The sequence below is a fragment of the Geotrypetes seraphini genome, chromosome 11 (genome assembly GCF_902459505.1).
Source record: "Geotrypetes seraphini chromosome 11, aGeoSer1.1, whole genome shotgun sequence".
Lineage (NCBI taxonomy): Eukaryota > Metazoa > Chordata > Amphibia > Gymnophiona > Dermophiidae > Geotrypetes > Geotrypetes seraphini.
In genome coordinates this window covers 72,916,963-72,941,315 of record NC_047094.1, presented here as the reverse complement: position 1 = coordinate 72,941,315, position 24,353 = coordinate 72,916,963, and the positions used below count along the sequence as shown (strand labels likewise).

At 45.3% G+C, this 24,353-nt stretch overlaps 1 protein-coding gene across 2 annotated transcripts in view; it reads left to right on the top strand.

Annotated features, from left to right (window-relative positions):
- The window catches only part of LOC117345595 (zinc finger protein 91-like), a 39,772-nt gene extending 26,458 nt beyond the window's left edge, over nucleotides 1–13,314 (top strand). For both annotated transcript variants that reach the window (XM_033914476.1, XM_033914477.1), the window contains one exon: nucleotides 7,228–13,314. In XM_033914476.1, the coding sequence (XP_033770367.1) occupies nucleotides 7,234–12,813 (5,580 nt within the window). In that variant the 5' untranslated portion in view covers nucleotides 7,228–7,233 and the 3' untranslated portion in view covers nucleotides 12,814–13,314. The remainder of the gene's footprint in view (nucleotides 1–7,227) is intronic.
- Nucleotides 13,315–24,353: the final 11,039 nt, after the last annotated feature.

Below are 24,353 nucleotides of genomic sequence, written 5' to 3'. Positions count from 1 at the left end.
CCAATGCTAGGAAGTTCTTTTTCACTCAGAGGGTGGTGGACACATGGAACACACTGCCAGAGGCTGTGATAGGACAGAGTACACTCCAGGGTTTTAAAGAAGGATTAGATAAATTCCTGAAAGATAGGGGTATTGAGGGATACAGATAGAGGTAGAGATGGGATATAGAGAGAGTTTAGATAGAGACCAAGGGGATTTAAGGGTTCAGATGATCACCGTACAGGTCATGGGCCTGATGGGCCGCCGCGGGTGCGGACTGCTGGGCGCGATGGACCTCTGGTCTGACTCAGCAGAGGCAACTTCTTATGTTCTTATGTTCTTATGAATTTCTAACGCGGGGAGCATGAGCAGTTTGATTTAAGGGAGATTTTCTTGACACAGTCTTACGGGGCGAAACGTAGCCTACGTCGGAGTGCTTACCCCCACCCGCATAGCATAAGATAAGTACCGATATATTTAAAACTTAAACTATTTATAAATTATTAATGAAAAAATTGAATTACAAGGGACCGATGATGATTAGGGGTGCCAGTGCTCTGCATGTTCTAAAAGTCTAGTACACAAAAACAAACTAGTGCACAAATTATCGTATCAATTAACAAAACTTTAACTTAAACTAGCCACCAAAGTGATGAGCTTTAAACAAGCCGTAACGCATGAGTTCCTCAGAATGCCACACGATTTTAACGTATGGTAGCTGTCCTCATAGGAATCTTTATATTATGCGTTTTTTTCATAATATGTTATTTTCTTTTTTTTCAAGTTATAAAGTGCTTGTGCTTAATATAATAGTAGCAAATATATCTATTACTTAGCTTTTTCATAAAATAAACTGGGTCTGGCTCAATCCCCACCGACGCGTTTCATTATTTCATCAGGGTCGGGGAAGGAGAACACTGTAAAGAGCAAAGCATTATATTAGCTTCAGATTATTGAATCCAGCAAAAATTTTTTTATATAAATTACTACAAAGCTTACCAGAGCAGTATGTTATCTTAGCAGAATGCTAAATCCATAGTTAGTGAGCCGGAAGTGAAAACTCACCGGCAAAATGGAGGCTATTAACTTAGAATTCTAAATCATGTGACTCAAAACTAGCCAATGTGTATCACTCATCCAACCCTTTAATTTTGACGCCCCACCTGTCTATTGACAAAGTCATATACTCGCTGTGAGCCAATCGCTGATTAAATTTAAGCCATGGGGATGCATGGTATTAAGCTTAAACATCCATCGCAATTCCTTGATGTTTAAATTATGTTCATAATTTCCTCCCTCCCACCCGACATGAACTGTATCAATAATGTGCCATTTGAGATCGATGATTTTATGCTTCATTAAAGACCAATGGCGAACCAATGGTGCCGACTCGACTCCAGTGTTAACACGTGACTTGTGTTCATTGAGTCGAATATGTATGGGACGACTGGTACGCCCTATGTATATTTTTGGGCAAGGACACATGATCATATAAATCACGTGATCAGTTTTACAGTTAGTTCTAGTGGCATGCAGACGGTACCACTGAGGTGCGTAAGAAAATGAGAAAATGAAACAATAGAATTTATTTTGAAAACTTTTTGGGACCTTCCATCAGATGTTTTGATTAGATTGTGCTCCCTAAAAGCACATCAAAAAGACTGTGCTGGCTTCTGAGGAGCAGACAACTGAGATTTTTGAGGGTGCTACTGTTTTTGCCTCTTCTGAGGTAGTTTAGATGAAGAAGACGTTGGAGGATATTACCTCTTATAAGGATAAGCAGCAGGTCTTGTGGTCGACTTAAATGGCTGAGACTTGCTCTTGGGCCTATTCAAAGAGCTCCAACTTTGCTCATGTTGAGTGAGCTTCTGGGTAGCCAACTCTATCTCATTCCCAAAAAGCTCTTCTCCAAGACAAGGGATGTTGGCTAAACAATCTTGCAAATTAATGTCCATGTCTGAAACTTGTAGCCAAGCCAGATGCCTCATAGCTACGGACACCGTGGATTCTCGAGATGCCATTTCAAAAGCATCAAAAGCTGACCATACTTTCTAGTTTGGAGAAGGCTGTGAGTTATCTATTGAAATTCCTCTAGATCAGTGGTATTCAACTCAGTCCTCAGTGACCACCTGGCCAGTCAGGTTATCAAAATCTCTGTCATCCATATTCATTGTGGATATCCTGAAAACCCGACTAGCCAGGTGGCCTCTGAGAACTGGGTTGAATACCACTGCTCTAGATGTTCTGGAGGGAGGTATTTCTCAAAATTAGCTACCTTTAACCAGATGTTTTAGGTAAAAAGACATATAAAAATTATAAAGCTATAAACGGAAACAGCCTTACCTACTTGAACAATCGACTAACTCATTCCACCTCAAACAGACACAGGAGAACCCACACAATATTCACACACCTGCCAACCAAAAATGTCAAACAAAGAAAAATGTATGACAACCTACTGGCCACCAGAGCAGTGAAACTGGACCGACAATTCATCAATCTGCTGACTTCGACCACAGACTACAAAACCTTCAAAAAATAAACAAAAACCCTACTCTTCAAAAAATACATAAAACCAATATTACACAACCAATAATGTTCCGAACTCCTTCTGCCTTACCAACTACTCCTTTAGCAAATTAGAAAATGTTCAAACTATTCCTTAAGTACTTCTTAATATCTTATCAATATGTGCTTCTTAATATCATAACAATTCTTATGTAATCCGCCTTGAACCGCAAGGTAAAGGCGGAATAGAAATCACTAATGTAATGTAATAATTCAATATCATATTGGCCAACATTGAATTTTGATAGATGTGGTATCCAAATTTGTCCATTTTGTGATCCTCATGTCCAGGTGGAGCAGATGCATAAACTCTAGTACCGTACTGGATGATTTTTTGATTGTGGACTCTACCAGCAGGGATTGGTGTTTGTAGCAGCAGTTTATCAACCAACAGGAAATTATTCTACTTAGAGAATCAATCTTTCTTGGGGCTGCCGTGACTGAAAGAGGATTTTCCCAATTTCGAAAAAGGGCTCCCTTGAGCAAATTATGTAAGGGCAATTTTAGAAGCTCCTTAGGTGGTTTATCATAATCTAAAGCAGGGATAGGCAATTCCGGTCCTCAAGAGCCACAGGCAGGTCAGGTTTTCAGGTATTCATTGTGGATATCCTGAAAACCTGACCTGCCTGTGGCTCTCGAGGACCAGAATTGCCTACCTCTGATCTAAGGCATCTAAAACTTCTGCCCTAGGCTCAGTGTCAGCTTCCAGCTTTACAGGTAGCTCTTTACTCAGTTGTCTGATGTACTTAATAAAGGACAGCCCTTCTGGAGGAGATCTCTGTCTTGGTGGAAGAGGTGATGGATCCGATGGTATGCCATAAGATTCAGGTGCAGAAGAGTGGCCTCACAGAATCAGCAAGACAGGAAAGATCAGACTTTTCCACTGGTACCTCGGGTGACTCTCTGTGAGAAGTAGAGTGATGAGAATGTCGAGATAACGTTCCCTGATGTCTCCAGAACCGATTCGATGAAGAGGAGGATGCAAAGGTCTCTTAGCTCTAGAAACATGGGACCGAAGTGATGCTGAGTGATAGTGTCTAGAACCAGAATGCCTAGTCGATGAAGACCATTGATGCATCAAAGAAGAACATCGGGATCCCGATGCAGAATGACGGTGCTTCGATGGAGATCATCGATGCAAAGCTGAAGCTAAAGATTGATGTTAAGATGGTGGGCGTCGTTGTCTACTAGGAGATTGATGCCTCAATAGAGTTCTTACTTCGGTATCCTGTGGCCTCGAAGAGCTATGCTAAGACTGGACCGGTACCAAGGGAGTCGCTGGTAACAGCTGTACTACATGCAGCTTAAACATGTGACTAAGTTCCCTCTGAAATAACTCATTAAGTTGATCTTTAAAGAGTTAAACCGGTAACCTTGGCTCAAAAGGTGGTACTGTCTGTGCAGCAGGGTGTCTAGGGGTGGGTGACCTCGGCGAGGAACCAACACCTGCAGAAATGGAGAGCGATGACATTGCTTCTTAGCCTGCATCAAGGGACTTGATGCTGATGAGGCCTGCTATGTTGGCTGGGAAAAGGATGGCTTCTTAGCTGCCTTTCCGAATGCCAGAATGACATCTGATTCCATTGTCAATGCTGTTACTGCTGGTACCGCTGGCTCGGAATGTTTGCCGGTGTCCATCACCAAACCAAAGAGTTTTTCCTGCTGGATGCAATGAGCTTTTAATAAATGCTTCTGCAGGGTAGAACAGCACAGGAAAGAGTCCACACGATGTTCAAGGCCTAAGTACTGCAAACACCAGCTATGCGGGTCAATAAGAGATATAGGCCACTGGCACCAATAGCACGTTTTAAAACCCATAAACGATTTTGACATGGATGGGAATATAGCATCAGCAAAATTAAATTAAATGTTTTTAGCTTAATTGAAAGGAAAAGAAAACGAAAGGCTAAAAACTCACTAAAGTGCTTGCACGACAATCGAAAAAAAACCCCGAAGGGGCCGGAGCCCATTGTGAGAGAAAAAAATAATAAAATCTTCTTTTTTTTTAAACAAACAGAACAAGAAACACTCATTAAAAGAACAAGGTTAATGGCTAAAAGCTGAGAAGAAAAGCAGGTCGAAGGCACACGTACCAGATTAAGTCTAGAACATAATTTCTTCGCTCCGCAGAGAATGAAGAACTTGGGTACCGCGAGCCTACATCGGGCAGGAAGGCACTCGCACGTGTGTGGTGCAGGCAATCGCAAAGTTTCTTAACATTTAAAAGTGACAGTTCACTTTTCATACCGTCCGTACCGAGCTCTGTGGATGATGTCGCCCATATGTGAGAATATGATGCCTGCTTGTCCTAGGATAAGGCAGTATATAAGTCCCAATCCCTAGCCCCCCTATACCGTCTCGGGAACTGGGTCACAACTTCCACACGCTGTTGCTTGTGCAGATCAGTAAGCTGTTTGGGAACCCATCATGCACAGACTTTTCCTGTATCCCAGGTCATCATGCATTATGGCAAATGCAGATCCAAAGCTGATATCCAAATTTGCAGCCAATTGAGACACCATTATCCGTCGGTCTTTTCTAATCAAGACATCCATCCTGTCAATGTGCTCTTGTGTGTGTGATGTTGATGGGCGACCAGAACGACCTTCGTCATGTACACCTGTTCTTCCCGCTTTAAACTTTTTTCCCACTCATAAACCTTTTGTTGAGTCATGGTGCTATGTCCATATTGAGTCAATATCCAACGGTGAATTTCCACAGGTTTCACTTCCTCTGTCCAAAGAAAGCGTACTACTGCACGTTGTTCTTCGATGGTGCAATCTTTCAATAGAGCATTGATGTTTCTGACCTCTTGGCTGCCATACGACTAAAGGCTGAACGTTGCACTATGCGTGGACAAACTATCCAAAAGGCAACGTACAAGTACATATGTTGCATGTTGCTAGCTCTGTTCTGGTTATTGCGTAAATTAACAATTGACTTTAATTTTTGATTCACCCTCATTTTTTTATAGCATTGCATCTTCATTATTGTAACATCTCTTATGCTGGACTTCCATAGTATCTTATCAAACATCTTCAGTCAGTATAAAACACAATATGAATTTTTTTCATGCTAAAAGATATGATCATGTTTTGTCCCTTAATGAAAAATCATCACTGGTTACCTTACAATTGCCTCATAAAATCCTTTACCCTGATTCTCCATCTTATTTAGCCTTCCTGATTACATTTCATATTTTGTCTAGTATTATGTCTCCCTTTTAGTATGTATTACAGTATATCTCTCTCATTTGAATTTCAGTGCATGTTAATAAGTATATTTTTGAAACTGTTCCACGGTAGTCCTATTATTAAGTTTCAGTTTACTGATTTTTGACTTTACCTCATTCATTGTATTTATGTTTATATTTGAACTTTGTACTATTGTTATACTGTTAACAAAATTGTAAGTTTTTATGTTGAATTATACTTGCTGCATAATATCTTGGGTGAATCTCTTTGTAAAAGCGGTTAATAAATCCCAATAAAATAAATAAATTATGCTTTTTGTGCAATAGATGATTACATTTACCTTCTCCCTGTTCTGCGTTTTTTAAAAAAAAATCTACTCATAGTAGTGCATTTTTATAGCTATACTACACTACACATAGAACCAAAATTGAAGGGAGCCCTAAAAACATTATTTTTCATAAGGCTTTTGATGGGATTTGATCATGGGTGTGGCGAGCCAAGAGCACAGGCCTCCCCTTCTCTGGTTTTGGCTATATGAAATGGCGTTCCTTTCCCCCTTCTTTTGATTTTTTTATATGTTCTTGTAAACTGCCTTGTTAAGTTTTCCATGAAAGATGGTATATAAAATAAACCATAACCAGTTTCTTGAATTTTATTTATTTATTCAACTTTCTATACCATTCTCCCAGGAGAGCTCAGAACGGTTTACATGAGTTTATTCAGGTACTCGAGCATTTTTTTTCCCTGTCTGTCCCGGCAGGCTCACAATCTATCTAATGTACCTGGGGCAATGGGGGGGATTAAGTGACTTGCCCAGGGTCACAAGGAGTAGCATGGGTTTGAACACACAACCCCAGGGTGCTGAGGCTGTAGCTTTAACCACTGTGACACACTCTCCCCTATGAAGCTCCTAGTCTTCTGTGAATGGTGAAGAATTTCATAAATAGCAGTCTGCATAATCGCTACACCAGTGGTTCTTGGCCTAGTCCTCGGGGCACACCCTGCTACTTGGTTTTAAGGATTCCTTCAATGACTATGTATGAGAGAGATTTGAATGCACCATCTCCAGTTTGTACGTGCAGTAGATCTATCTATTTGACATATGAAAACCAGACTGGATTTGGATTTAGCTCGCACCTTTCTCAGTAGTTAAAGCAAGTTTCATAGGTATTTCCCTCTTTCCAGGGGGTTTATAGTCTTATGAGTTTGTACCTGAGATTACGTAATTCACCCAAATGACAAAGAGATGCAGTGGGATTTGAACCCTGGTTCTCTGTCCAGTACTCTAACCATTAGGGTACTCCATTTATAAGAACCTAGTTGCACTCACTAGTGTAGTTTGGTAGGAAATGCACCAACTTGTGCTGTGGTAGAATAATTTTCTAATCTACTCTTTAGCACAGATGCCGTATGAAACATGACAGGGAAATTAGTATTATTGTTCATTTGCCTAAACCTTTGCTTTCTTTTCTTTCTACTGTTATAGACTGAAATGGACGGAGGACTTTGCAAGACCTCAGTGGATGGAGAGGAGGTCTTTCAACAGGATGCAGCCAAGGCTTTTGTATATCATTCCACACTACTTACTCCAAGGGAACAGCAGTGGCCATACAGTGCCAGATGTCCTGAAAACAACGCCATAATGTCTACAGGGTGCCCATCTTTAATCTCATCACTCTTGTTACCCTCTGAGCCAGCCCTGGACAAACACATGACACTAACCCAGTCCATCTTGCACACGAACAGTGATGAGAACTATGTCTCCTCGTGGTTAAATGGATTTGCTCTCTCTATGAATTCTGAGATGCAGTCATGGAACTTTACTGTAGAGGAGCAGGCCCCAGTATCTGATACAGGCTGGGATTTAATGCACAGAAACCAGGAGTCAGTAGCCAAGGAGGAGAATAGAGCAGAGGTGCAGATAGTGGCTCCTGAACAGATTGGACTCTATTGTGAAAAGTGCAAGAAGAGCTTTGGTGAACCATCTCAGATGTCTGCACACCAGTGCTCGCCAATTACTATGGAGTATAGACCCCACAGATGCACTGATTGTGGGCGGAGCTTTAGCAAGCGCCCCACTTTGCTGATCCATCGCCGGATCCACACCGGGGAACGGCCTTATTGTTGTGATCTCTGCAGCCGCAACTTTCGACATCGCTCCTCCCTCGTTTGCCACCAGAGGGCGCACACAGGGCAGAAGCTGTACAAGTGCAGTGAATGTAGCAAGGGCTTCAACAAAAAATCCCAGCTTCAGGCACACTGGCGGGTCCACACAGGGGAGCGGCCTTACCTCTGCCCAGAATGTCCCCAGAGCTTTGGGAGCCAGCCTACTCTGTCGGAGCACATGCACACCCATGGCCATGGGAAACTCTTCATTTGTGGTGATTGTGGAAAGAGCTTCACCAAGAATGCCACCCTAGTGATTCACCGACGCATTCACACTGGGGAGCGGCCCTACCACTGTGATGTCTGCAGCCAAAGTTTCCGGCACCGCTCCTCCCTGGTGAGCCATCGCATGACCCACACTGGACAGAAGCCTTATCAGTGCTCTGACTGTGGGAGATGTTTCAGACGGCGCTCTCTGCTCAACCTGCATCAAAAGACCCATACCATAGATGATGCAAGCAGCCAGACTCCTGGGACTCCAAATGACAGCAAACTCTTCATTTGTGGTGACTGTGGGAAGAGCTTTGCCAAGAACGCCACCTTACGCATCCATCGGCGAATCCATACAGGTGAGAGACCCTATCGATGTGATGTCTGTGGACAGAGTTTCCGGCATCGTTCCTCCCTGGTCAACCATGCCATGACTCACACAGGTGAGAAGCCATATCAGTGCACTGAATGTGAAAAGGGTTTCAGCCGCCATGCCCTGCTCCTCATGCACCGCAAGACCCATGCAGGAAGAAAGGAGTACCCATGTACTGAATGTCCCAGCAGCTTCCGTTCAGAGAGTGCCCTCTCCGAGCACCTCCAGAGGCATGGTGAGAACAAGCTCTTTGTCTGCAGTGACTGTGGACGGAGTTTTGGCAAGAATGCCACGCTGCTGATCCACCGTCGGATCCACACTGGGGAGCAGCCCTACCACTGTGATCTCTGCGGCCGTACCTTCCGGCACCGCTCCACCCTTACCACTCACCAGAAGATACATGCTGAACAGAAATTGCATGAGTGTGGAGCTTGTGGGAAATTCTTTGGTCAGGAGTCTCAGCTAGCAGAGCACCAGGGCACCCATAACGGAGAAACATTATACCCATGCATGGAGTGCCCCAGCAGCTTTCACACTGAGAACGCTCGGTCAGAGCATCTGCAGGAACATGGCAGAAGCAAGGTCTTTATCTGTGATGACTGTGGGAAGAGCTTCACCAAGAATGCCACATTGGTGATTCACCGGCGGATCCACACTGGGGAACGACCATACCATTGTGACATTTGTGGCAAGAACTTCCGGCACCGCTCTTCTCTGGTGGGTCACCGCATGACCCACACAGGGCAGAAGCCATTTCAGTGTGCTGAATGTGGAAAGAGCTTCTGTCGACGCTCCTTGCTGAATGTGCATTGGAAGATTCACACAGAACAGACTTCAGAACTATGCATGGAACGTCCGAGTGAGGCCAGCAGCAAGGTCACAGTTCTGCAAGATATGCAGACACCATCACGTCACAGTAAATGTTTTATCTGTGGTGACTGTGGGAAGAGTTTCACCAAGAATGCTACACTGGTGATCCACCAGCGAATCCATACTGGGGAGCGACCCTACCACTGTGATGTCTGCGGTAGGAGCTTCCGGCATCGTTCTTCACTCGTGAGCCACCGCATGACTCACACAGGACAGAAGCCATTCCAGTGTGCTGAGTGTGGGAAGAGCTTTTGCCGACGTACTCTGCTCAACATGCACCAGAAGGCACACACAGAAGAGAAAGTGGGTTCCAGCACTGGAGTCTGGGGTCAGAATAGCATTCAGGCTCCAAACAAACGATTTCTGTGCAGTGACTGTGGAAAGAGATTTGGGCAAAAGTCTACACTGCTGATCCACCAGCGTATCCACACCGGGGAGCGTCCCTATCCCTGCAATCTATGTGGCAAAAGCTTCCGGCACCAGTCGTCCCTCGTGTGTCACCGGAAAACGCACACAGGTCAGAAGTTGTATGAGTGCATGGACTGTGGCAAAAGCTTTCACCACAAGTCCCAGTTGGCAGTACATCGGCAGACCCACATGGAAGATAATTCATTTCCATGTCATGAGTGTCCCAGTGTCTTTAGCAATTGGAATGAACTGTCCAAGCACATCCAGACTCATAGCCAGAGCAAACTCTACATCTGCAATGACTGTGGGAAGAGTTTCACCAAGAATGCCACCCTGGCGATCCACCGACGCATCCACACTGGGGAGCAGCCATACCACTGTGATCTGTGCAACCGAAGTTTTCGCCATCGCTCCTCCCTGGTGTGCCACCGTATGATCCACACAGGACAGAAGCCATATCAGTGTGATGACTGTGGGAAGAAATTCTGCCGCCGTTCCTTACTCAACATGCACCAGAAAACACATACCAAAGAGAAACCAATTCCTAACTTTGAAAGTCCAAGCTTACAGGAGTCTCCTACCCAGCTCTTCCCATGCAGTGACTGTGGAAAGAGCTTCAGGCAAAAATCTACGCTGCTGATCCACCAGCGCATCCACACTGGGGAGCGCCCCTACCACTGTGATCTGTGTGGCAAAAGGTTCCGGCACCAATCATCCCTCGTGTGCCACCAGAAAACACACACAGATCAAAACATGCACAAATGTACTGACTGTGGTCATGTCTTTAGCAAAGAATCTCAATTACTAGTGCACAGGAGAATCCATACAGGGCAACGACCCTACCAATGCCCTGATTGCCCACGGAGCTTCAGCAAACAAAGCACCCTGTCTGAGCACTTGTGGGCCCATGGCCAAAGCAAGCGTTATATCTGCAATGACTGTGGGAGAAGCTTCACAAAGAATGCCACCCTAGTAATCCACCGGCGCATCCACACTGGGGAGCGGCCATATCACTGCGATATGTGTAGCCAAAGTTTCCGGCATCGCTCCTCTCTGGTGAGCCATCGCATGATCCACACAGGACAAAGGCCATACCAGTGTACAGAGTGTGGGAAAAGCTTCTGTCGGCGCTCCTTGCTTAACATGCATCAAAAGACTCACACACAAGTGAAAGCAGAAGCACATAGAGACTGTGAGGCAATCCCTGAGCACGTGCAGATTCTCAGACTGAGCCAGGAGCAATGGACTGTAGAAGAACCAGCAGTGAAGCAGGAGATGGGGACCACCTTCAGTGACCAGGCTTCCTCCATTGAACCCCTAACAGTACCACTTTCCAACAGATCCTTTCAATGTGGGGATTGTGGCCGAGGTTTCAGCAAACGGTGCACCCTAGTAATTCACCAACGGATCCACACAGGGGAGCGTCCATATTGCTGCTCTGCCTGTGGGAAAACTTTTCGCCATAAGTCATCACTGACCCAGCACCTACGCACGCATACTGGTGACCGGCCTTATAGCTGTGAAGCCTGCCCAAAAAGATTTAGCCGGCCCGCCAGTCTGGCTGAGCACCGGAAGACCCATGCCAAAGACCGGCCGCATGCTTGTGGCCAATGTGGGAAGACGTTCACTAGAGAAGCCCAGCTCGTGTCCCACTACAAGAGCCATGTAGCCCCACAGCTTTACCAGTGCCAAGAGGGCTCAAAAGGCTTTTGCAAGGAGTCGGCATTAAGCATTCATCTAAGGTTGCATACTGGGGAAATGCCATACCAGTGCAGCAGTTGTGAGGAGAGATTCAGAAACAAACCGTCCCTTGTGGAGCACCTTCGGGTGCATGAGGAAGATAGGTCCCATGGACAGGGCAAGCAAAGTGCCCAAACAGATAAAGAGTCTGTCTGCACAGGGGTATTCAGTTCACAATCCCAATTGAAACAAAAGGAGAAAGGAGGGGGGGACTGGGTCACACAGTGCCAGCTTGCCATGTCTGGCCTGACATGCGAAGAGTCCATGCATGACTGGGCCACAGGTTGTGTCACTTCTTCCCAGCTTCACCAGCTTAATGGAGAGAAACTATACAAGTGTGAGGAGTGTGAAATAGTCTTCAGTGAGCTTGCCCTGTTAGCAACTCACCAAGAGGAGACACACAAGGAGATGAAACCATTCAAATGTCAGGAATGCAAAGTGGTCTTCACTGAGCCATCCCGGCTTCTTCTACACAAGGAAATACATAAGGAAGCAAAACTATACAAATGTGCAGAGTGTGATACTGTTTTCACTGAACCATCCTTGCTTGCTTTACACCAGGAAGAACACAAGAAGAAACTCTTTGAGTGTGAAGAGTGTAAGATAGTCTTCAGTGAGCCCTCCCAGCTTACTGTGCATTGGCAGATGCATGTGGAAGAGGAGCCATGCAAGCAGGAGGTGCCCGAGGGCAACTTTACCACACAGTCCCAGCTCTCATCACAATGGCCAGCACACATTCAAGATGATACACATTACTACCAGAGTGCCAAAGCCATCATCTCTAGCACCCAATCCAAGCCTGCACTGCAGCAGTCAGTGAATATGGAGGAGGCACCAATCCACCAAGGTGCTGGACTTGCTACCTATTGGCAGGTGCCAATGATGGAGAGTGAGGTTGAAAGCTTTTCCATTGAGCAGGCTGATATGGATGAAAGGTTATTCCACCGAGCGATGTCATACTGCCCACCACCACAGCATGCCACGGAGAGTGAGAGCGCCAAATTCCATGTGCCCTCAGATGAACGGCCCTACCAGTGCAGTATCTGCTTAAGAAGCTTCCGGAAGCAATGCACTCTAAAGGTGCACCTGAGGTCACACACAGGGGAGAGACCGTATGAGTGTGGGACCTGTGGGAAGCACTTTCGACACAAACAGTCACTAACACAGCATGCCCGGGCACATACTGGTGAAAAGCCATATAGGTGTGAGGCCTGTGGGAAGAGCTACACCCGTTCAGGTATGCTTCTTGAGCACCAAAAGACTCGCCATATAGACACAGCCACTGAGAGTGGAAAGGGGAGCTGAATATCCTTGGGAAGAGGTGATATGTGAAATTAGCAAACACTAAATGAGATGACAAGCCTTCTGGATCACTCCATCTAGCTGAGCATCCTGAAGAGGACAAAGTACTAGTGAGTGGAGGGTGCTCAGTAAAGTTACAGTATGTGTTAATTTTTTGAACAATTAATGACCTGTCTGGGACAGGGCCTATGAGTTTTACAGAAGTCTGGGACTGGTACCTGGTACTTTTAATGGAAGCCTGGAGCTTCTCAAGATGTCTACAGTGTGGGGCTTTGTGACAGCATGTTACTTTTTGGAATGCCCTGACTTCAGGGTTTAAGCAGCTTCATGTGTATCAGAGAATAAGGACTAAACCCATCTTTATCTGGTCATACCACAAGGTCAAACAAATAAGCTGAATTATGTCAGGCAATTCAACTATCTTGTGCCACTGAAAAGTGACTTTTCAGCACATGTGTCTACAGCCATCCAGTCTGAAACTTAATAAAAATGTTAGGTATGGTGTGGAATTAGTAATTTTTTTTCTTATAGGGGGAATGCCAGCTGTATGAAAATGTTCAACTGCCTGGCTGGGGCTATTTCCTGAAAGGTGTTTGCACAATTTCAGCTATAATGTCCCTAAAGTTGGGAATAGCAGCTTCCATGTGGGAATGCAATCAGACCAATAGTATACTGTCTCTCAAGAAGTGTGTGTGTTTCCTGTACCGGGGGGGTGGGGTTTCTAAATCCAGTCCTCAGGATCCTTCGAGCTGGTCAGGTTTTCAGGATATCCACAATGAATACACATGAGATGAATTTGCATGCACTATCTTCTTGACATGCAGATCTCGCTCATGTATATTCATTGTGGATATTCTGAAAACCTGTCTGGCTGAGTGTGTTCCAAGAAGTGGATTGAGAACCCCTTCCTGATTCTATGAAAGCCAATTTCCATCTGTTGCGCACATTATCACAAAACAGGCTAGAATCCCACCCCCACTATGAAGGTCATTTTATAACAGGCTCTAGATTAATAGGGCAGGAAGGCATTTATTTTTGCCTGCCACACACACTCCCTCCTAAATTAAACCTCATCACTTTCTCTGTTTTTCCCTTCCCTCCACTTATTCTCACCCAAAGTAGCAGCAGTAGTTTCTTACTAAAAATATAAGAATGGCCTTACTGGATCCAATGGTCCATCTAGCCCAGTTGGCCAATCCAGGTCCCTAGTACCTGGCCAAAACCTAAATAGTAGGAACATTCCATGCTACCAATCCAGGGCAAGCAGTGGCTTCCCCCATGTCTTTCTTAATAACAGACTATGGACTTTTCCTCCAGGAAAATTTTCCAAACCTTTCTTAAAACCAGCTACGCTATCTGCTCTTACCACAACCTCTGGCAATGCGTTCAAGAGCTTAACTATTCTCTGAGTGTAAAAATATTTCCTCCTATCTGGTTTAAAAATTTTTTCCCTGTAACTTTATCAAGTGTCCACATTCCGCCTTGTTTCCGCCACTGATGCATGAAATTGGAGCACAATGAACTTCGGTCCATGCCCTGATGCAGCGTTCTCTGTACGTAAAATTTGGCCATTGTTGGTGACTGGACTTTTTGTTGTTGTTGTTATTATTTAAGCCAAGTGAATTTTACAGCTTTAAAAGGTATTATTAAAATGATAAATTGAAAATGAGACCAATGATGAGGCAAGTGAGTCAGGGAGTAATATACTTCAAGTCACTAACAAGGTCTTGTGCATATACATGAGAAGTCATATAAATGTGATTTAGCATTGGGATTTCTTGTTCTATAAAAAAAAAACTAGCATACACGGCAGAAACTATGCCTACCTTGCAAGCGCAGTCATTTACACCTAGAATATTCAAATACGTTTGTAGACTAACATACCCCCTCCTGTCTATGAACGTCGGAGCAGTTACCGCCGCTGCCGGCGCTAAAACTCGCACTACACATTAGTAAAGGAGGGGGTATGTTAATCTATGTGCACTTGTGAATTCCACCCCTGTATATGCCCACCAACAAAGCATACACCACCTTGTCACTGCATCTTTTACAGTAGCACATAAGCATAAAAATGACTTGGCATAGCATTTTTTAGCATTAAATCTTTGCTGCCAAATTCCAGACTATTCTTCAAGCTTCGCTAGGCCCTCCTCATCCTATCCACACCCTATTATAGATTTGATATCCACAAAGAGGCAAACCTTACCAGAGAGCCCTTCAGCAATATTGCTTACAAAAATATTAAAAAGAACTGGCCCCAAGAACTGAACCTCAGAGTGGGCTCCATTTATCACTGCCCTCTGATATCTTCACTCAACCAATTCCTAATCCAATCTGTCACCTTAGGGCCATACCAAAGGCATCCAGCTTCTTTATAAGTCATCTATGTACAATTATATCAAATGCTGCTAAAATCTAAGTACACCAATGCAGTCAAAGGAATTAATAAGATTTGTCTGACAAGTAGAGGTGACTGAATTTTGATTTTGGTTTTAGTGCCGAAACCAGCCTAAAATCAGTGTTCAGCATTGTTTTGGTTTCAGCTGCAAATGCCTGTGCATTTTCGGTTGGAAATAAAAATGCTGTGTAGCCTCCCTCTTGAAAACACACACTGGTAGCAGGCTATCTTCTGGACACACACCTTTTCTGGCGGTCCCCTCCAGGATATCCCTGCTGGAAGTCATGGCAGCTATTTTGAAGGAGGATCTAGCCCTACGCAAGAGTGAGTGGATTGCTCCTGTGCCCACTACGTCACAACAAAAGGATAGGCTCAGGAGGGGAGGGACCCACCAGTAGGGGGAGGGATATCCAGACAGGACCGGGGCCAGGCACTTTTTGTTTTCGACTGAAACTGAGCACCCAATTTCGACCCCTTGTCAGTTTTGGCTGAAACCAAAGATACTGGTTTTGTTCAGATTCTACCGGCAAGACCTGTCTCCAGTAGTAAAACCATGCTGCCTCAAGTCCTACAATCCATTGGATTCTAGAAATCTCACTATTCCCTGTTAAAAATGTTTCCATTAATTTGCTGACTGAGCAGCCTGTAGTTCCCAACTTCTTCCTTACTTTCATTTTTGTGGAGAGCGACCACTTCCTCCCTTCTCCAGTCTTTCATGAACACTCCCAACTCTAGAGAAGCATTAAAAAAATCAGCCAGCAGAGCCACCAGAATTCCCTAAGTTCCTTCAGTACCTTTGAATTTATGCCATCTGCCATATGCCATTTGTTCACCTTTAGTTTAGCTAGCTCCTCATAAATACAATCCTCAGAAAATCATTCAGGGTCTATCGCATTTTCATTCCTATTTGTGTTTGTTTTCTGCTATCCTATTCCCAGTGGAGAGAAAGAGTGATGATAGTGTCATACCTAGGGTATGTGACATCCAGGGCCCGATCATTTTTTAATCCCCCCCCCCCAATATTAAAAAAACATATTTTCAGTAACACCCCCACCCCCCTCCTTCGTACACCACAGCCTGAGGAAAGGGATTTTGGTCTCCAAAAGTTAGTAAAATATGTATTACAATTAGTTCAATAAAAAGATTACCTTATTTCTATTTTCTATTTATAAATGTTTATCAATAAAGCTACAATACTACTTTATTCTAAAGCAACAAGAACAAAAAATCTTTTCTACCTTTTGTCATCTCTGGTTTCTGCTTTCCTCATTCTTTTCACTCCATTCCATCCAGCATCCGCCCTCTTTCTCTGTCCCTTCCATTTTTCTCTTTCTGTCTCCACTCCCTCTCCCATGCTCTGGCATCTCTTTCTTCTCCTTTCTTTTCCTTCCCTCCTTTTCACCCCAACTCACCCCATAGTCTTGCATCTGCTTCCCTTCCCCTATGCCCTGGGATCTCTCTCTCTTCTTCCATCTCTCCCTCTCCCTCCATGCTCTGGCATCTCCTTTCCTTCCTTTCTCTCCCTCCTTCCCTTCCTTTCTGGTCTGGCATCTCGGTCTCCTTCCCTCCCCTTATGCCCTGGCATCTCTGTCCTCTCTTTCCCTTCTATTTCTCCCTCCCCCTCCATGCTCTGGTATCTCCTCTCTTTCCTTTCCATCCCTCATCTCTTCCTGGTCTGGCATCTTTTTTCCCTCCTCTGTCACTAAAGGGTTCTGATTTCCTGGTTCATGCCCACAAGAGTTGTGTGCTAGACACAACTTTTGTGCACATGTCCTAGGAAATTCCAACCTCAACCCCTGCTGTCCCCAAGACCCGCAAAAGCTGACCCCAATTCCCCCCACAAAAGAACTCTGGTGGTCAAGTGGTCCGGGCCAAGCCCCCACCCCCCCTCAAACTCAAAAATCTTCCCACCTGGTCATATGGGCCAGAACCCCTCCCCCCATAACTTATTTTTAAGACTGGCAAGAGGGATGTCCCCTCCCTCAGAGCCTGCCTCTTCAAAATGGTGGCCCTTGTCCTTTGCATCCTGGCATGGACTGAGAGGGGCCTACATATCATATAAGGAGTTTTCAAAATAAGCAGGACAATACTGAGCTAGTGGCTTTGAGCAATATTTTACATGCTGACCTCTGCCGAGTGGATGGCTCAAGATTTGCCATGTCTGCCTAGGGCAGGAGTGTCAAACAGCCATTCTGGAGAGCCACCAACCAGTCTGCTTTTCAGGATACCCCTAATATGTTTGATATATTTGCATGCACTGCCTTCTTTGTATGCAAAAACATCTTATGTTTATCAAAGTATTTATCAAAATATTTAAGTATTTTAAGGAGGCTTGACAAGTCCCAGGTGGCAGGTTGCCATGGTGCTGTGCTTAGAAATTTCACCCTGGCTCCTGGGATTTTATGTCCCTGACTCTTTTCCTTTTGCAGAGCTCCCTCAGAAACAGTGCATCTCTTGCTTCCAAACTACGATTTGGCTGCCTGCAAGCTTAAGCCACACGGTGCAGGAAGACCAGCCTGAAATTCCTGCAGTGTGCAATAGAGAATGAGACGGGGACAAATTTGTCCCTGTCCCCGCAGTAACTCAATTTCCCTGTCCCTGTGAGTTTTGCCACTGTCCTTGTCCCTACCCCATTCCTGTAAGCTCAGCTTTAACCGCACAAACGAACACATGATTTTAAAGTGTTTGAGGCTTGTACAGATGAGGATTGAGCTTGCAGGGGAAAATTTTGTCCCCATGTCATTCTCTAGTATACAGGTCAAACATAGAATCAAATCTCGGCACAAAAGTAAAAGACACATTGAGGCAGATCTGCAAATAGCAAACTAAGGGCTCCTTTTATAAAGCTGAAATTGTGGCTACTGCTGCAGTAATCGCTCCAATGCCCATAGGGGTTTAATGGGCGTCGGTGCGTTTGCCATGTGTCAGCCCTACCGCAGCTTTGTAAAAGGAGGAGTAAGGGGGATAGTAGACAACTCAACATGCATTTAGTTACTTGGGAGTGACAGCAGGTATGAGAATAAGAAAGCAAGGGAGACTATGAATGTGAGGTGGATTAGTGAAGGTATGGGGAGGGGTGGGGGGGAAGGAGAACCGAGAGAAAACTTAGCCTTTGGCTCCTAGATTTAATTCAAGTTTGTCAAGGCCTAATTTAAAGTAAACGCTTTGACTGGGAAGTGAGGAATACACCTTGTCCCTTTCACTTTGGTCTGAATCCTCACAGATGTAAGTCAGGAATGCACTGGGATACTGGGCCCCTCTCAGTCTATCTCTTCTGGACAGACAGATTGCTCTTCCTTTGACATCAATAGGTCCTCTCTTACCAGTTTCTAAGCTCTTGCACCTCCTAGGGGTACCCTGAGGTTGTGGGATCAATTCTATCACTGCTCCTTGTGACCCTGGGTAAGTCACCTAATACTCCATTGCTCCAGGTACAAAATAAGCACCTGTATATATGTAAACTGCTTTGAATGTGTAACCACAAAAAGGCAGTATACAAATACCATCTCCTCCTTTTTCTTTCTGCATCACCCTTAATTCTCTTAATACAGCAACCACTCCCTGTACTCCTTACTTGAAGGAAGACATGGACTTCTGTATACAAGGCCTTTTTATTTATTCTTTCTGACATAAATGGAAAGTGGAAAAATTATAAAAAGGAGTTACGAATGTGTGTCAGTTTGGGGTCAAAACATTCTGAAAGTTTAACAGAAGGAGATGAAACGACATAAGGGAAAAACTAGTACAAAGACAGAAGTTCAAAACCAGGCCCAGTCTGGGGTGCTTTCTATATCTAAAAAAATACATTGAATTCATTAGTAGATTTTTCACAAACACATTGCTTCAGGGAATGTTTAAACCATATGTTTTAGGAAATTTTTTCATGGACTATCAGTACTTTAGCAAGGATCCTGATCCTGACAAAATTATAAAGGGACGGGAAGAGTGCTTGTGGTCACGTCAATTTTTTCAGTAGTCATTTAGGGCAGCTTTTTGTAACTTGATTGTGCTTGAAACCGGTCTAGAGCCAAACCATCTCAAATTTTCCCCAAACATATTGGTTCTGTTCCATTACAGAAGAAAATTGTCTAACTTTTGGGAGCTCCCAAGTCCTACCAAACACGCCAGTGGCATAGCCAGTTTTGGGGGGCCTGATCCAAAAGTGAATGGGCATAAACCTTTCTCTGACACTCCCACCTCAAAATATAAATACTATAGCTAATGAGGATCCCCAAGCTCTGTCATCTGAAGACTTTCTCTGAAGATGACTAGAATTCATTTTTATCAAGCTTCACAGGCAACAGCAACATCCCTAAGCCATTGATGCTAGCACCCCACGCATATTTAGTTGTCAGTGGCTTAAGGATGATTGCAAAGTTGCAAAAATATATTGATAAAAAATTAACTGATAACCCCAAGAAATTAAACTTAGCATATGCCGCAACACTGAAGAAATAAAAGCAGAAATGCATTTCCTTTTTTACTGAACACAACAGAGACATTTGCTATGCTACGCTTTTTTTTTTTTTTTTTCCTACCTCTGTTGTCTGGACATTTTATTTTTCTATCATCTTGGTTCTCTTTCTGCTGTTTTGTCTGTTATCTTCAGTCTTCTTCAAGCAGCTGCTGTCCATTTGTCTTTTCTCCTCTATTTATTTATTTATTCATTCAATTTTCTGTACCATTTTTATTTATTCAATTTTCTATACCGTTCTCCCAGAGAAGCTCAGAACAGTTTACTTGAATTTATTCAGATATTCAAGCATTTTTCACTTTCTGTCCTGGTGGGCTCACAATCTATCTAATATACTTGGGATATTGGGAGACCAAGTGGCCAGCCCAGGGTCACAAGGAGCAGTGTGTGACAGAAGTCACAACCTCGGGGTACTGAGGCTGCAGCTCCAACCCCTGTGCCACACTCTCAGACATAGTATGGTAGGAGATAGCATGGCAAACATTATCTAACAGGGATAGCAAAACATAGTTAACAAAGCATGGTAAAACATAATATGACAAACCATGGTATGGTGAGAAATAGTAAGGAGTGTTCTGGTACTATCATGCCTTCTCTGAAGAGCTTACATCTGAGGCAATGGGAGATAAGTGTATGAACAGCAGAGGTGGAAAACGAAGCCTGCCTGTCAACTAAAATTTCACCCTCTTTCTTGCCCTTTTTCTCCTTTTAACTCTTCAGCTACCTATCAAATTTCCATCTTCTCTCACCCACTAGCTCTCACATTCCCCATCTCACTCCTCCCCCAGCCCTCCATTCCCTTTCATCTTTAATCTGCTCCCCATTACTATACCAACAGGCTTGAGAAGGAGACAAAAGCAGAAGTAGAGAACAGGAGAGGGAACGAAGGAGCAAGAGAAGGCAGGAGAGAGCAAGGGGCAGCAGCGAGAGGTAGCTCCGCCCATCCCTGATGTCATGCACCAGAGCTCCCCCCCCTTAAAATGGGAGGGGTCAATGGTGCTCAGCCATTCGGCGCACGTCGAATGCGAGCGTTAAAGGCGCTCGACTTAGTGAGAGCATCTTTGTGAAGGGCCTTAAGAATCGAGAACTGCAAAGAAGAAACACTAGGGAAGGACACCTACACAGGCAAGTACCACAAGGGCAACAGGACAGACAAGCAGTAGATAAACAAACACAGTAGTAGCAGAGGGCAATCACCGCAGACACAGAGGACACACAAGCAACAAGGATAGCAGGTTTAAAATCAGGAGAGGGACTTCACAGTAACACCAAGGATGCTATACAGATTCCTATACAAGGAGTTGCCACTTCAGACCAAGTGTGAGAAGGCATATAGGGAAACAGAGAGAAGCCACTTCAGACAGCAGATCGGCATGTGGACATCAATGGAAGCAGCAGACAGAAGCAGGATGTTGAGCTTCCCAGTTTTCTGCACCGTTTGCCTTATGTATGACTACCTCCCCTCTGGGAGGCGGTCTTATGTTTGCTCTCGATACGAGGAACTAGAGGGCCTGAAGAAGCAAGTCAGACTCCTGAAGGGCAGAATACTTAACATGACCATTTATTTTTTTCATCAAAATGGGACATCTATTAATATTCAGTCCCACCCCCAATCCCGCCCTAGCCCGCCCCAAATTTCTTCCATTCATTTTTCATGTACACACAATATCTTATTATTTCATAATGGTAACCATAAAATTTAAAAAAAACCACAAAGCACCCTATACGCAGAGAAAATGTTAATTATTTATATTTGGGGGGTTTTCAACGATGTCACCTCAGTAACTATAGAAAAATAGACAAATATAGTGCAAAATATAGACAGCAGATATAAATTCTCAAAACTGACACATTTTATCACTAAATTGAAAATAAAATCATTTTTCCTACCTTTGCTGTCTGGTGATTTCATGAGTCTCTGGTTGCGTTTCCCTCTGACTGTGCATCCTATCTTTCATTTCTTTCTGCACTCAGGCCCAACAATTGTCCCTTTCTATTCCCTCCCTCCTTCCTTCCTACCTATGCCCTTAGTGCCCCCAGTACCTTCCTATGTCCTTAGTGTCCCCAGCGCCTCCCTCCTATGTCCTTAGTGCCCCCAGTGCCTCCTTCCTATGTCCTTAGTGCCTCCAGATCCAGTGTCAGTTCTCCTTTGTACCTTTGTTCCAGGTCTCCCTTTCTCTCTCTCCCTCCTCTGTTATGATCTTGCCTCTCTCTGCTCTTCCTCAGGGGCTCTCCCCCTCTGTCTGCACCTCCCAAAGTCCTGCTTCTGCCTCCTGCCTTTCCCCTTTGGTCAGGCCTTTATCTCTCTAGTCTTTCTTCTACTTACAACCCTCCCCCTTCTCTGCCGTTTTATCTCCTTCCTTCATCCCTGCTTCCTATGTCCCCTCACTGCTTCCAGCCTTTGTCCCACCCCTTCCCAAAAAGCCTGCCTGTCTACCTACCCCAGAGCCAGCCTGCCTTCCTGCCTCCCCCAGAGCCTGCCTCCCCCAAAGTCAGCCAGTTTGCCAGCCTACCTGCCTCCCCCAGAGCCTGCCTGCCTACCTCTCCCAAAGCCTGCCTACCTGCCTCCCTCCCCCAGAGCTAGCCAGCCTGCCTGCCTACCTCCCTCCCTCCCCCAGAGCCAGCCAGCCAGCCTGCCTGCCTACCTCCCCCAAAACCTGCCTACCTCCCTCCCTCCCCCAGAGCCAGCCAGCCAGCCTGCCTACCTCCTTCCCCCCCTTACCGCGGAAAACAAAAGCCTCCCTCCAGGCCCGATTTAGGTCCACCGCCGCTGCTCCTCTGCTGCAAACTACTCAAACCCGGAAGCCTTCTTTCCGATGTCAGTTCTGACGTCGGAGAGGACGTTCCGGGCCAGCCAGGCAGCGATTGGCTGGCCCGGAATGTCCTCTCCGACGTCAGAATTGACGTCAGGAAGAAGGCTTTCGGGTTTGAGTAGTGGCAGCAAAGGAGCAGTGGCGGTGGACCTAAATCGGGCCTGGAGGGAGGCTTTTTTTTTGGTGCGGCAGGGGAGGGACAGGAAGCGATTGCCTGTTCCGTTGTCCCCTCGCACAACTTCCGGACGCTGTCTCTGAAAATGGGACATTTTGGGCATCCCAAAGCTGTGTGTGGGGACAACGAGACAGGGGATCTGAAAACGGGATTGTCCCGTTCAAAACGGGAAGTATGGTCACCTTAAGAATACTGGAACTAGAAGCACTTTGAGCAGTGGAGGAGGAGGACAGGGAGGCAGAAAACTTCATGACAGAGGAAACCATTGAGGAAGAAGTCAGGGAGTTAGAGAAGTTCATCGAGGAGGCATACAGGGAGGCCATAGAAAATCACCAACAACAGTGGAACTGCCAAGATACACCTACAATAAGAGAGGCCCACCTGGAGGACAACCACAAGGAAGGAATAGGTGACACAGCAGCAAGACCTGGAAACAGCGGAGGGAACTCACAGGAAGATGAGTCCGGTGCAAGCCAATGCCAGGATGAGGGAAGATGGAAGTGCACAGAGAACACAAACCTACAGCCGGAGAGATGGACATACACCGGGGACACGGACCTGCGGCTAGTGAGACAGGAGAAGAGAGAGAGGACAGCAATCGTCGAGGGGGACTCCATCATCAGACAAGTTGACAGCCACATAGCGGGAGGAAGAAAGGATTGGCTGGTGATCTGCCTACCAGGAGCCAAAGTAGAAGATATAGTTAGCCGCATCGACAGGATCACCGACAGAGCGGAAGGGGAAGATACAGCGGTGGTGATACACGTGGGGACAAACAATGTGAGCAACAGGAACTACAGTAGGGAAACACTGAAGGACCAGTTCCAGATGCTAGGAAGGAAGCTGAAGACCAGAACGCCGAGGGTAGCATTCTCTGAGATCCTGCCGGTACCTAGAGCCGACTGGAAGAAGCAGACGGAGTTGCAAGCAGTCAATGCATGGATGAGGCGCTGGTGTGAGGAAGAAGGATTCCACTTTGTGCGCAACTGGACAACGTTCTGGGGGAAGAGCAAACTATACAGGAAGGATGGACTCCACCTCAGCGGAGAGGGAACGAGGCTACTTGCAAGCAACATCAAGCGATAAATTGAGAAGTTTTTAAACTAGGAAGAAGGGAAAAGCCGACAATTGACCAAGAGTTGATGGTTCGGGAAACGGTATACCCAGAGGATACCAGGCAAGAAGATTGCGGGGAAGACTCACCGGATCATAGGCAAGATAGAAATCCTGACGGATCAAAAGGAACATAAGATGGAAGGATAGCAAGAAAGTAACTCAAAGTGTATGTACACGAACACAAGTGTGCGTACACGAATGCAAGGAGCCTAAGGAATACAATGGGGGATTTGGAAGCTATGGCACAAAAAGATAACCTTGACATCATTGGCATCATGGAAACATGGTGGAACGAGGAAAACGTCTGGGACACTATGCTACCGGGATACAAGCTATACCGCAGAGACAGAGTAGGACCAAAAGGTGGGGGTATTGCCCTATACATCAAAGAGGGAATCGAGTCTACCAGAGAGAACACACCGGAAATGAAAAATAAGGTAGAGTCTCTATGGGCCAAAATACTGGGAACAAATGGAACAGAAACGAAGATCGGCATCCACTACTGAACCCCAGGGCAGTACGAAGAAACTGATGTTTAAGCATACTCTCCCCCTCCATTTCCCTGTG